The sequence below is a fragment of the Nycticebus coucang genome, chromosome 18 (genome assembly GCF_027406575.1).
Source record: "Nycticebus coucang isolate mNycCou1 chromosome 18, mNycCou1.pri, whole genome shotgun sequence".
Taxonomy (NCBI): Eukaryota; Metazoa; Chordata; class Mammalia; order Primates; family Lorisidae; genus Nycticebus; species Nycticebus coucang.
In genome coordinates this window covers 50,528,952-50,543,366 of record NC_069797.1, presented here as the reverse complement: position 1 = coordinate 50,543,366, position 14,415 = coordinate 50,528,952, and the positions used below count along the sequence as shown (strand labels likewise).

Sequence of the window (14,415 nt, the reverse complement as noted above, 5' to 3'; positions counted from 1 at the left end):
CACTTTTTTTTTTTTTTTTTTTTTTTTTTTTGGCCGGGGCTGGGTTTGAACCCGCCACCTCCGGCATATGGGACCAACGCCCTACTCCTTGAGCCACAGGCGCCGCCCCTTTGTATCACTTTTTATTAGTCCCCTTTGAAGGGCCTAAACAGGAAAGAATCTGATCACTTAATTTTAATTGCCCTTTAGTGTAATTGAATTCTGATGTGCTTGGCCAAAGACCATTTAGGCTGTTAGAATCTTCAAGTTATTCTTAAAGAATCTTAAAGTTTTAAGCCTGTAGAAGAAAGAAAGGGGCAGAGAGATGAGCCTTCAGGTCACTGCAGCCAAAGGCCAGAGTCAGGTTTTGCTTTAGTGAGTGACAAGGGCCGTGGGAATGGGAATAGGGCAGATGGGGTGGAGGATGTTTATAACTTGATAACAGCTTAGAAAAGGGGAGGGGGCAGCAGTCACATTCTTAGGCTCCAGGGCTGAGCTACCACAAGAGTAGACTTTTCTTTGAATGAAGCAGAAGGAGAAACAGTGGTGTTAGGAAAGATAAAGTGCACATATGTGGCTGCACCCAGGAGTGATTAGGAACAAACACAGTGTGGAATCAAGACTAAGAAAGCTGATTTGGACATGGTGGATGTCAGGCAGTCTGTGGGAGTACACGAGAGGAGGGAGACACTAGAGGTAGGTAGGGAAGAGAACTCTGGGGACAAGGGTCAGTGGAGAGAGGTAACTATTAGGGAGGCTGAGGATTTCTGAAAGTTGGGAGAGTTTAGCCCTTGATGTGAACAAAGGAGAGAATTTGAATTGTTGGAGGTACTGTGGGACATCTGTGGCTGTGGTTGAGTCTTCAACTCTTAATCCAAGGATTATGCTTCCTCATGCTACCTTTACATGCCAGTGAAGGAAAAGAAACAACCACACGTAAGGCCATGTGGGACTGCAGTGGTGCTCAGGTTCCGGAGTATTCCCCCAGCTCCACGGAGTGGACTGCTCTCGAGTCCTGCAGCGGCAGGTGTCCGCTTTCTGCTGTGGGGGTGCTACAGCTGCTCTGTTCTCTCCTTCCACCCACGGGGTTTCCTCCCTGTGGGGTGTGGTATGCTGGCCCCTCCAGCAGCAGAATACCTAAGGTAGTGGTTACAACCCAAGATTCCTCGGCTGCCGTCAGCTCTGTGATCAGCACAGGAAGCCCAGGGATCTGCTTTTTATGACACTAGGTGTTCTTATGCATTATGAAGTGTGAGAACCTGTTACTTATTTGCATTTTTTTTTTTTTTTATAGAGACAGAGTCTCACTTTATGGCCCTCGGTAGAGTGCCGTGGCATCACACAGCTCACAGCAACCTCCAGCTCCTGGGCTTAAGCGATTCTCTTGCCTCAGCCTCCCGAGTAGCTGGGACTACAGGCACCCGCCACAACACCTGGCTATTTTTTGGTTGCAGTTTGGCCGGGGCTGGGTTTGAACCCGCCACCCTCGGCACATGGGGCTGGCGCCCTACTCACTGAGCCACAGGTGCCGCCCAGGCTGGATAATTCTTTGTGGTAGGGGATGTTCTGTGTATTGGGGGGGGGCGGTTAGCAGCATCCCTGGCCTGTCCCCACTGATGGCAGTATTGCACTTGCATCTCCTCACTCTCCAGTTCTGACAGTCTGAATGTCTCCATTGCCAAGTGTCCCCTGGGGGCAAAATTACTCTGGTTGATAACCATTGTTATTGTACAGTTTCTTCTTGTTTACAATATTAATTTATCCGTGGCTTCTGTGTGCTTTTCTGAATGTCTTTTCAGCTTCAACTTCCACCACCACCACTACCACTATGTGATGGTTTCTAGTCCAGATTCATAAATGAGACATTGATCCTGTGAATGGCTATAATTCCTATTTGGGAAGAACTTTGTGTGCCAGGACACTTGGTTGCTGATCTGCTAATAGGTTGCTGACTGCCCTTGATTTAGGAGCCCACTTTAGTCCACTTAGCTGTAGGTGGGGTGGGAGGATAATAGCATTATCGTTCCTTCAGTTAGGGGTTGAGAGGAGAATTGGGAGGCATGTTTATTCCTTTCTTTGTTCTGTGCTTCCCTTTACATGTGATACCCTGTTTTTCCCACCTAATGTCTGCCATCCCCAACTCAAATTCTCTCTCCGCCTTCTTCAAAGCTCATCTGGAGGTACTTTATCTCATTCTGTTTCCCTTCTTTGAGGTTCTAGATCACAGATAATGCTTAATATCATATTCTCTTGTATCTCTGGCTGCTTTATACAGGTATATTTTTTTCTGGAATAAATTCCTTGTGATACTCTTTATTCCTGTGACACTTTGAATACTATTGGACATGGATATCACTCAACAAATAATTATTAATCACTCTTAGTGGCATAGTAGAATAAATTATATTCTTTTACCACAAATACCAAGAATAAATTTCTATATATCAAAATAATTAACTTCTGCCATTTTTGCTCCACAAATTTAAGCAACAATCAAATATAATTAATAGGCATTATTTAAGGATCCATTGATGTTCATGATGGTAAGATTTGATCTAAAATGGCTACTTACAAAAGCCACGGGGTTATACTTTTTGTCCTTAATTAACATGAATTTAGGCGTAAATCAATTTTCAGCAAGAAAAGAGATTTAGTTTAGCCCTGGCATGGTGGCTCTTGCCTGTAATCCTAGCACTCTGGGAGGCTGATGTTGGTGAATTGCCTGAGTTGAGGAGTTCAAGACCAGCCTGAGCTAGAGCAAGATCCCATCTCTAACAATAGCCAGGCATTGTGACAGGTGCCTGTAGTCCTAGCAACTTGGGAGGCTGAGGCAAGAGAATCACTTGAGCCCAAGAGTTCGAGGTTGCTGTGAGCTATGACGCCATGGCACTCTACTGAGGGTGACAAAGTGAGACACTGTCTCCAAAAAAAAAAGAAAAAAAATTTAGTACAGAATAAGTACAATGAATAAGTATTTTGATCCTAGTCAAAAATAGAAGGGAAAGATGAGATTTATCAGGCTGCTTACTGTAACAAAGTATCATAGACTGGGTGACTTTACAGAAAATGGAAATTTCTGATAGTTCCAAGGGATGACAGTCTGAGATCAGGGTTCCAGCATGGTTGCTTTCTGGTGGGGCCCCCTTTTCAGCATTGGATAGCTGATTTTTTACTGTATTATATTTCAGAAAGAGGATGAGTGAATTCCCTGGATCTCTTACAGGGGTGCTAATTGCATTCAGGAACACTTTACTCACCTTCCAAAGGCCCTACCTTTTAATACCATCACATTGGGGGTTAAGATTTCAACATATGAATTTGGGGGTGACACATTTAATTCATGACAGAATTCTGTAAACCAAAGATACCTACTATTTCTTCTGAGTAGTTAGTATGGATTACTTAGAGCTAGCTCTGCTTAAATTAAGGGGTTATTTAGAATCAAATGAGAAAATGTGCATGTTGAAGACTTTTAAAGCACTGAATAATTCTAATAATACCATTTCTGTGTTAGCTATCATTTTTTTTAAATATTTGTTTTTTATTTTTACATTCTTTTTCTCTTTTTTGAGACAGAGTCTCACTCTGTTGCCCTGGATAGAGTGCTGTAGCATCATAGCTCACAGCAACCTCAGATTCCTAGGCTCTAGCCATCCTCTTGCCTCAGTCTCTCAAGTTGTTGGGACTACAGGCCCCCACCATAACACCTGGCTAGTTTTTCTGTTGTTAGTAGAGATGAGGCCTTGCTGTTGCTCAGGTTCGTCTCAAACTCATGAGCTCAAGCAGTCTACCCACCTCAGCTTCCTAGAGTGCTATGATTATAGGCAGGAGCCACTGCGCCTGGCATGTTAGGTATCATTTAAGCTATAGAATCTCCCATGTGAACTGAAGTTGTCTCCTGTATACATTATAGCAGAGTGATTGTTTGCAGCCAGTAAGTGTTGAGTGAAAAAATGGGGATGATTGAGTGGTAGGAGTGAGAGTACACTTGTGGAATATGTGCTTGTCACTCTTGTAAAATGAGGCTTAATTTTGTGCATCTTTTCATGTTTATGTTACAGTTACTGATTAAGTGTATGTGAATTACAGGTACCCTAGTCCTGTACCTTATACTGTGTATAATTAGGGAATCTGAATATTGGTATCAAAATATTTCCTTAAGCTAAATTTGAGAATGAATAAAGAAAAGCCCCTGGTTCAAAAATAAAATGTTTACTTAAGGTTCCTGTTTACATATAATTCTATTAGTGAACATAAGGTCATTAGGATTTACTTTTTAAGAGTATATGGTATAATTCATTGCTGGTGAATATTTAGATACATTTAGGATGAATGATCACTTCTATAACCTTGAGTATAAATATTCCTAGTAAAACTAAACTAAGATGCCCCTACTATTATTGCTGCATTTCAGCACTATTTTGAAAGTTCTCACAAATGTAATAGAATTTAAAAAAAAAAAAAAAGATCTAAATGGGGAAAGGACAGTTACCATTCACACATTAGGACCTGGGGCTGCAAGCACCATGACAGCGTAAGTCTTGGTCTCTTTGGTTTTCTTTGTATCCTAAGCACTTAAATAGTTAGTGCCTGGCATGGAGTTGACATGCAATAAATATTTACTGAAGGAATGGATAATGGAAATTCTGTTCCTTGCATTTTTTAGCTAGACCCTCAAGTGAATACCTGCCAGAGTTAAGGAGAGTTTGGCAAGGCTGAAGTAGAACTGATAGGATGTATGTAGCTTTTGCCTTGGGATGAACTCTCCAGCTGCTAGTCTCTTTATAACATATGATTCCTTCAAATACCAGTCTGTGGGGTTAAATCTATATTAACTTAGGTTATGAAAGACTTTTTACTTGTTTTTAAATCCATTTTATTGCCTTTTCTCTTTGCAGTTCTAATTGTGGAGTGGTAAACATATACAGTCAAGATTCTTGTCTCCAAGGAACAAATCCAAAGCCAATAAAAGCAATAATGAACTTGGTTACAGGTGTTACTTCCCTGACCTTCAACCCTACTTCAGAAATCTTGGCAATTGCTTCAGAAAAAATGAAAGAAGCAGTCAGATTGGTAATATTTTTTTGCCCTTTTATCAATGATACATTTAAAATTTAAGTTGTAAACATGAAAAGGTAACAGGAGAATGTTAGATTATTTTTAAGAGTGGTTTTTGATGTAGAAATTATTAGTATTGTAGTTTTTGGATATAGTTGTTGAAGTGATCCACAGAAGTCACCTAGTTTTTTTTTTTTTTTAACAGTCTCACTTTGTCACCCTGGGTAGAGTGCTATGGCGTCATAGCTCACAGCAACCTCCCGCTCTTGGGCTTAGGTGATTCTCTTGCTTCAGCTTCCCAAGTAGCTGGGACTACAGGCACCCGCCACAACGCCTGGCTATTTTTTTGTTGCAGTTTGGCAGGGGCTGGGTTCAAACCCGCCACAGGTGCAGCCCGAGCCACCAAGTTTGTATTACGTAGTATGTTAATTCTTTTAGTAGAGCTGTACTGTTGATAGTTAGCATTTCTTAAATGGTGGTCTTCATTTTCAGAGGTTTCTTTCACCGTGTATATTAAGGTATATATGTGAGGCGCAAGTACATTATTCCTCTACAGTTTTATTTCCTCGTTTACTTTTTTTTTTTGAGACAAAGTCTTACTCAGTTGCCCTGGATAGAGCGCAGTGTCATCAGCACAGCTCTCTGCAACTTCAGTCTCCTGAGCTCAAGTGATCCTCTTGTCTCACACTCCCAAGTAGCTGGGATGACAGGTGTACATCACCATGCCTGGCTGATTTTTCTGTTTTTAACAGAGTCTCGCTCTTGCTCAGGCTGCTCTTTCAACTCCTGACCTTGAGCGATCCTCCTACCTCCTGCCTTGGCCTCCCAGAGTGCCAGGATTATAGGAGTAAGCCACTGCCTCCAGCCTCACCAACCTTTTTAAGGCCTGTTGTTTGATAGAACAGAAGCAGTTCTTAGGTCTTGAAAATAAACTGTAAAAATACTGCAAATTAAATAGCTGGAATGCATGCGAATATACCTCTGTGTTAGGAGTCTCTAGGACTGCCTCCAGGTTTAGGAATTTACTACAAAGATGTACAGGACTCCATGATCATACTAACGGCTGAGATTTATTACAGTAAAGGATATAAAGCAAAATTAGCAGAGGGGCAAAGGTGCGTAGGGTGAAACCTGAAGGAAATCAAGCCTAAGCTGTAAGAGTCCTCTCCCAGTGGAGTCAACAAAGGACATGTTTAATTTCTCCAGCAGTGAGTAGTGGTATACTGGAGAACTTTGCAGATAGATACCATTGACTCTCTTAAAAGGATATACCAAGTCCCGAGAAGAGATAAAGTTTTTTAAAAATAAGTTGGCCTCTATCTTCCACCAGAAGGAGCACACTGGCTTATTGTATGAATGCATGGCCATGGTATATGGTTTTGTAAGTTATTTGTTGCTTGAGGGCATCTAGGGGACACTATTCATGTCAAAGACTTTGTATTTACCATGGTATTTCTGGTGCTGTGTGCTTTTTAGCTACAGAAATAAGCGGCTACCTTTTGGTAAATATGGGCTTTAAAAAAATGCTGTGTGTCTTGTGCTCCAGGTTTGCCCTTGTAAGCAATTGCAGTAAGCACTTGATTTAATTATGAAGTTACACAACTCCAATTAGGAGACCTTTTCCCCCCCAGCTTTGGTTGGAGACAGGTGGTTTAATATAATTATTGTTAAGTCTTTCAGATAGACAGGTTGGTTTTGGTGTATTTTGATATGGAAGAGTTAGAAAACCAGGTTCCCAAACTTAAAAGTCACGCAAAGAAAGTTGATAAGTTAGTATCTGAGGAGTAGGTTCAGAGGGTCAGGGTGGGAACAAAAGTCAAGCATAGGGTAGTACATGTTTTTTCCTGATGTTCTATTCCCCTGATTTTTTTTTTTTCCTTTGAGACAGAGTCTCATTATGTCACCGTCTGTAGAGTGCTGTGGTATCACAGTTCACAGCAACCTCAAATTCTTGGGCTTAAGCAATTCTCTTGCCTCAGCCTCCTGAGTAGCTGAGACTACAAGCGCCTGCCACAACGCCCAAGTATTTTTTGGTTGCAGTTGTCATTATTGTTTAGCTGGCCCCCGGCGGGGCTTGAACCCGCTAGCCTGGATACATGTGACTGGTGCCATAACCACTATGCTATGAGTGCTGAGTCACCCTGATGTTTTGGATCACCTGTTCATAGTTGATGCATCCTTGAAAGATGGAAACTTACAATAACTTAAGCAAAACCAAGTTAAGAAGCCAAGGAAAATATCAAAGTTCATCTAATTTTTGTATTCCCAAACAGATTGTAAACATATTTTACAATATATGTATTGTAGCTTCCCTCCTTAAAAAGGAGTCTGCTTTATTAAGGCTTTAAACGATGTATTTTATATATATGAGTGTGTGCGTATGCACATGCACTTAACTTCTTGAGGAACTTATATAGAGAGCAATGTTTAAGAACTTTAAAGTTAAGGTCAAACCAAGATACTGCCAGTGTCTTAGCTTTAATGGGTAAAGACCACTTCTTATCAGTACCAGTGGATTTTACTCATGCATTTGGTCCTATTTTTCCCAGAAGTAGAGTCTGGAGAGATTGCTCTTCTCATGCTTTGGCCTGATTTTGAGGCTTTTGGCTCTCTAAAATCAGAAGATCAGTTTTAATTGGAGTCAGGTTTTCATGATTCAGCCTCCTTTGAGGAGGAATCGCAAAAAGCAAAGAATGTATCGCATAGTTGAAAAATAAAAGTGTAAAAAAAATATGATATTGGAAGATGTGGTATGACTTTGCCTAGGCTTCAGTTACATTAAATTGGATTCTTTATAATGCTTAAAATATCTGTTCCTGGTGATCAGATTTTAGTTTTCTTCTCGGTAGTCATTAAGCTAGAGCCTTAATGAATACTGCCATTGACTTTTGCTTTATTTATTTATTTATTCGCTCAGCAAACATTTGAATCTCCCAGGCATCATGCTAGATGCTGCATTAACACTTGTTCTCTTCCCTCCCTTTCTGCTCAGGTAACAGCCCAGTAAAGATCAAAATTTTTTTTTCTTTTTTTGTTTTTTTGAGACAAAGTCTCACTTTGTCGCCCTCAGTACAGTTCCGTGTCATCCTAGCTCACAGCAACCTCAAATTCTTGAGCTCAGGCGATTCTCTTGCCTCAGCCTCCCTTCTTGGTGTGCTGTAAACACAATGAACTTTTTGTTGCAGCAAAAAGATGGAATGAAGATTAAAATTTAAGAAAGATGAGTTCCCAGTTGTTGTACTTGACAGCTTGTTATTATCTTCTGCAGGTTCACCTTCCTTCTTGTACAGTATTTTCAAATTTCCCAGTCATTAAAAAGAAGAATATTTCTCATGTTCATACCATGGATTTTTCTCCCAGAAGTGGATATTTTGCCTTGGGGAATGAGAAGGGCAAGGCCCTGATGTATAGGTAGGTATTATAGATATTTAAAAGTCAGAGATAACCTATAAACCTTTTTTGGTGAGAGATGCTATATATTCCCAATTCTAGCAGAAGAATTCACCTGGAAAACGTGTTGTTTTTGCTTGTTTTTTCCAGTACACTGCATTTTGAGAACGTCAAAATGAGGAACAGCAGCCATTTTAATAATATTGTCACTTTCTTGGTTCCTTATATTTAAGTTAATTAATTTGTTTGTTTGCCACTTGTGCAGCCCCTTTGAACCTGAGTAGGTTCAGAGCAACTCTCTAGATTAACTTTTCCTGATTTGACAATTCACATTTACTCCACTAGATTCAAGTGATTTTTTTTTTTAAAGGTCTTTCTTTCCCTGCAGCTATAAGCTTTAGTAAATAAGGATGTTAACCACAAAGATAACCAAAAGTTACATACTCTGTCCAGATTCTTTTCTGTATCCAGCATACTTGGCTATAAAACAGAAACAAACAGGGCGGTGCCTGTGGCTCAGTGGGTAGGGCACCGGCCCCATATACCGAAAGTAGTGGGTTCGAACCCAGCCCCAGCCAAACTCCAACAACAACAAAAAAAATAGCTGGGCATTGTGGCGGGCACCTGTAGTCCCAGCTACTCAGGAGGCTGAGGCAGGAGAATCGCCTATGCCCAGGAGTTTTAGGTTGCTGTGAGCTGTGATGCAATGGCACTCTACCGAGGGCGATAAAGTGAGACTCTGTCTCTAAAAAAAAAAAAACAGGAACAAACAAAATCTAATTGCATCATTGTTAGAAGATGTAGGTGACAAGGTGGATCTTCAGGGAGAACTAAAGAGCTTTCAGTAGAAAACCTGTGACTTAAATCACAGTCCTTTTTCCTTGCTCCTTGTGTTAGTAGTGAATGCTACGTAGAACCCTTTGTTTATGTTTGTATACTTTAGGGAATGCCAGCTTTCAAAATATGCTGCAATTGAGAGTGAAGGAAAGGAAGAATGTAAATTGATTTTGAGGACAGAGTTGAGCAAAGAGAATATAGTAAAGAATAATGTTGTTTTACAGTTCTACTTACTTTGAAAGGAAAATGGGTTATATCAGGATAATTCCATCAGTCTCATTTCAGATCAGATTTGGGGTGGTTCTATTTCAGTTCATATTTTATAAAAGGATGCAGATTCTTATTGCACTTAGAAATTCTCTTCCAAAGCTTTGGTTTATGACTGAAATTTTCTTTTTTCTAAGTAAGTCCCAAGGGACATTAAATTTTTCATTAGAGCGTTGCTCTCTAGAGTGAGACCATTTCTAGCTATACCAGTAAATAGGTTAGATGGACAGCATTTCTATTGGAAATAGTCGATCTGATATTTCGAAGATTCCAATTTAATGCTTTGTTTAGATTACTTATTTTTCACTTTTTTCAGGTTGCACCATTACTCAGACTTCTAAAGAGATTGAGGTAAGAAAAATCCTTTTTTATGAATCTTCCAGGTTTTAAGATTACACCCACTGCTGTCAGTTGGCAGAGGTACCACATTAGCTGGGTTTTGTTTCTCTTCCCCTAAGTTACTACATCTTTAGTTGGGAAGGCTGGGATGATAGTAGGTCAGGAACTGTCTAGCTAGAGGAACCTTTCTTAGGAATTTCTTATCCCAGATCATAACAATGTGGCTCTGCTCTTCTAAAGTTAGAGCTCTAATATTGTGTTCATTAACTGTCAACAAAATTGTAATTACTGAACATGGTTAATCTACAAAAGAGAATAGACTTAACAGAACAGAGAAATGGGTATCTTCAGATATAGCTATAGCTCATATGAACCTAAACCTTCTTACTGTTTATGTGTGTCTTGAAAGATTGTAAGTGGCTTGCCCTGTTTCACAGAACTAGATAGTGGCAGACTGTTAATTTTGCTGCCCAATGCTTCAAATTTGGGATATGCTTCCCCTCATGGCTTTTCATCTTTGTTTTTCTTTTTTCTTTTTCTTTTCTTTTCTTTTTTTTTTTTTTTTTTGAGACAGAGTCTCAACTTTGTTGCCCTCAGTAAAGTACTGTGGCATCACAGCTCACAGCAACCTCAAAGTCTCAGGCTTAAGTGATTTTCTTGCCTCAGTCTTCCAAGAGTCTGGGACTACAGGCATGAGCCAATGGCTTGATCTTTGATCTGAGATAGGATGATGATTCTGTGGTTGAGGTTTGCAATTGGCCCATTCATCACAATTGACTTTTTGGTCTTTTCTGAGATTCATGAATGTTGAAGAGACTTTTTTTGGTGGGGACGGTAAAGTCTTACTTTGTTGCCTCAGACAAAAGTGCTGTGGCATCATCCTGGCTCACAGCAACCTCAAGTTCCTGGGGTCAAGTGATCCTCCTACTTCAGCCTCCCAAGTAGCTGGGACTACAAGTGTGCAGCACAACACTTGGCTGATTTTTCTGTTTTTAGTAGAGACGGGGTCCTACTCTTGCTCAGACTGGTCTTGAACTCCTAAGCTCAAGAGATCCTCCCACCTGGGCCTCCCAGAGTGCTAGAATTATAGATGTGAACCACCATGCCCAGCCAAGGAGAGACTTAAAGGTAGAAGAATTTTAAGCTAACGTTTAGCCAGGAGGAGAAAGCAGTTTGACTATCTTGTTTCTCCAGGTTATGTTGCCACTACATGTTGTTTGTTAATGACCAGCAGTTGTAAATCAGGTTTGTAAATTTCTTCTGTTCTTTTCCCAGATACAGTTGAGCCACCAGAGAAACCTGTCCTGATATATCTTCTCAGAAATTTTCCTGAATGTGTGATAATATATGGATAATGATTTATAGAGCAATGTCTTAATAAACATATGGCAGCTTTTGTTTGAAAATGTGTATGTGGTGTTTTCCCCCACCTTTGTGCACACACAGTAACTTGGATGTGTTTGTTTCAAGACTAAACATGAGAAATTAGAAACACCTATCTGTAGCCTAAAATAATACACACAGATTTTCTTTTTTTAAAATTTTAGATTAATATGGGGGTATGATTAGGTTACATTGTGTTTATTAGGTAAAGTCCAAGTTGTAGTTGAGCCCTTCACCCAGGAGGTGTGCCACCTACTCCTCCCTTGTTCCTCTTAGGTCTGAGCACACCAATCTCCCTCTCCCCTCTTCCTTCTCCCTTCTTGAACGTTGTGTTTTTCTCTCCTGTGGTCTGAAGTTGTTCATTGGCAGATTTTCTTAGACTTCAGAGTTAACCCTGAGGCATATTCCCTTCTTTCTTCATAGATCTCTCCTTTTAGAGTATCAGCTAGCAGATACTCTGATGAGCTGTGGAGGTCAGTTGGCTTGATATGAGCACTGATGTCTCATGGAGTGAATTTTGGACTTAGGAGTCTTCTTGGAAAGGTGATTATGGAAATGAAAAGGCTTTTCTGGGCTTATTATTTCAGATCATTGTCACTGGTATTTGAGGGTTTTTTTGTTTGTTTTTGAGACAGAGTCTCACTTGGTCACTCTGGGTAGACTGCTGTAGCTCACAGCAACCTCAACTCTTGGGCTCAAGCAATCCTCTTGTCTCAGCCTCCCAAGTAGCTGGGACTACAGGTGCCTGCTGCAATGCCTGGCTGTTGTTAGAGACGGAGTCTCCCTCTTGCTCAGGCTGGTCTTGAACTCGTGAGTTTAGGCAATCCACCTGCTTTGGCCTTCCCAAATGCTGGGATTATAGGCATGAGCCACTGCGCCTGGCCTGTTGCTGGTACTTGAGGAAGCATATGAAAACCTGTTGGTCTTGTCTTACTAATTATTAGCCACTCTCTTTCCTGGAAATGTTCATCATGCCAACTTAAGTGCTTCCTTTAATGTGGGTTCCAAGGTTGCCAGTTGATTCCATAATTTCCAGTCATAATATAACCTTGCTGTAGACTGGTCTCTAGATTTCTTAGGAAAGACTGAAGTATTAAAGGGGTTGAGGGGGTAGGCTATGAGAAGTATCAAGGAGGTCTAATATCTTTCGACCCACCTCCCTGTTTAAACACAGAACAGGGAAGTCAGTGGAGGACAGAATTTTTCCAGTGACAAAACATGGCTCTGCCCAGTGAAGTAAGAGTGTTCAGACAAAACGGGTCAGTGGAGTGTATCTTCAGTGTCATCAAGGCCCTTTAATCTTTAATTAAAGATTAATTACCTAGAGTAGTCTAATGGGTGTGGGTTGTGTTAACTTTTTTTGTGTGTGTGTGTGGTTTTTGGCCGGGGCTGGGTTTGAACCCGCCACCTCCGGCATATGGGACTGGCGCCCTACTCCTTGAGCCACAGGCACCACCCTGTGTTAACTTCTAACATCTTTCTAAAAGCATGTTTTTTACTAAGGCAGACTATTGCTATCTAATTTCAGGGATGCATCCCCTGTCCCATCTTTTTTCAGCCACATCTTCCACAGTAAAATATTAATGCTAGAACTTACATCCCTGAAACCTCTTGACTTATTAATGCTATTTCTTTCTTCGGCTGCTGGAGGGCGGCATTGGATCGTGTGAATAATTGGAGGCAAGGCTCTCTTTAGCTTTTACCATTGCCTTGTCTTTAGCTTCAGCTAAATCATTGTTTGTTTCAGCAGTGCACACCAAGCCTTATATGTACTCATTCTGCATAATGGTTTTCAGTCCCCAGGAATTTATCATTCTAGGGAAAATGATGAAAGCAGAGTTTAAATTTTAACTATACTTTGTTAAAATCTGTAAATCATTTTTATACTTTCCTAGAAACAGAGTAAAGCATTCCTGGTTGCAGTCTCTTAAGGTAGACAGATGTGCTATTTGTTCTATAGACAGAGATGCTACCAATTCTGTGTCTTGTTTTTAATGTTTTTTTCCGCCCTCAATGGGAACTGGGGATTTGAGTCAGGCTGTCATTGCTTTTCCTTGTATCCAGTGCCAAACTGATTCTTCATGGAGACGAACCATGCAATGAAGTCCTTCATACAATTCTCATACAGTTCCTGCCATAGCAGGAGTATTGCTCATGTTCCTGTTGGAGGGAATCATCCTGAGCTGTGTTGTGATATTTTGCCATCCAGACTCATAGGATGTAGCTGGGAACACTTGAAGTGATGAATCGACAAGTTGAAATCTTTGATATACCTCATTTACCTCTCCCACTAATATTCAGTGAATGGAGGAATTATTTTTCAAAAAAAAATTTTTGTGTTTTAACAAATTACAGGTGAAAGGTTATTTGCCCGACCAGGTGTTAAGTGTTGGGATGTTCAGTAGGTGGGTATGTTTCTGGTTAGTTTATGTAATTCTTTCTAAGCTGCGCAGAATGAAGGGGCTAAGCTGCAGGGTTTGTGACCAGCACATCTGTGTTTCAGCGTGGGGGTGATGGCGGCAAGCAAATGCCCATGAAGTCAAGCGCTTGCTCATACCTTCCAGGAGTTCTAAACCTACTTGAGATCATACTTAAATGCATCTAAGAATTTGTTACACAAGAAACAAAAGTATTGTTTCCTTTATTCTAAACTGGAGGAAATGGGTGGGGTGAGGATGGCATGTCTGACACCTTGGAGTTCTACTTGTGCTAAAATGAGTTATGTACATAGATGCTCGTGTAATTCTCATTGTTCCTATTGTTCCTCATGTACTAGTGTCATTTTATAGGGAAGTAAATTGAACTTTCAAGAGATCGAGCATCCCAATCCTAAAGCCATAATCTTTATGTAGATCAGTGATCTTCAAAATAGGGTGTGCCTACCCTATGTGACATACAGCCCATTAGAATATAGGAAGAATACTGTAACTTCTATCCTATGCAAAAAGTAATTTTGTTTGATAATTTATTCATACTGGAGATTGTATAATTTCTAAACAAATGTATTTGCATTGGGAGTACAGTCAATATATCTTCCTTACCAAAGGACCATTGAACACGTGCCTAATCTACTGCCGTGCCAGACTTGATGCGTTTCCATATCCTTCCCTCTACTTTTCCCCAAACCCTCTTTGTGTTTCCTATAAAGCAGTGCTTCTCAAC

General features: G+C 40.5%; 1 protein-coding gene across 1 annotated transcript in view; it reads left to right on the top strand.

Annotated features, from left to right (window-relative positions):
• UTP18 (UTP18 small subunit processome component) overlaps window positions 1-11,276 on the top strand; it is a 35,938-nt gene extending 24,662 nt beyond the window's left edge. Inside the window, exons 11-14 of the mRNA XM_053570473.1 lie at window positions 4,878-5,052; window positions 8,306-8,448; window positions 9,848-9,882; window positions 11,146-11,276. Coding sequence (XP_053426448.1) covers window positions 4,878-5,052; window positions 8,306-8,448; window positions 9,848-9,872 — 343 coding nt within the window. The 3' untranslated portion in view covers window positions 9,873-9,882; window positions 11,146-11,276. The remainder of the gene's footprint in view (window positions 1-4,877; window positions 5,053-8,305; window positions 8,449-9,847; window positions 9,883-11,145) is intronic.
• Window positions 11,277-14,415: the final 3,139 nt, after the last annotated feature.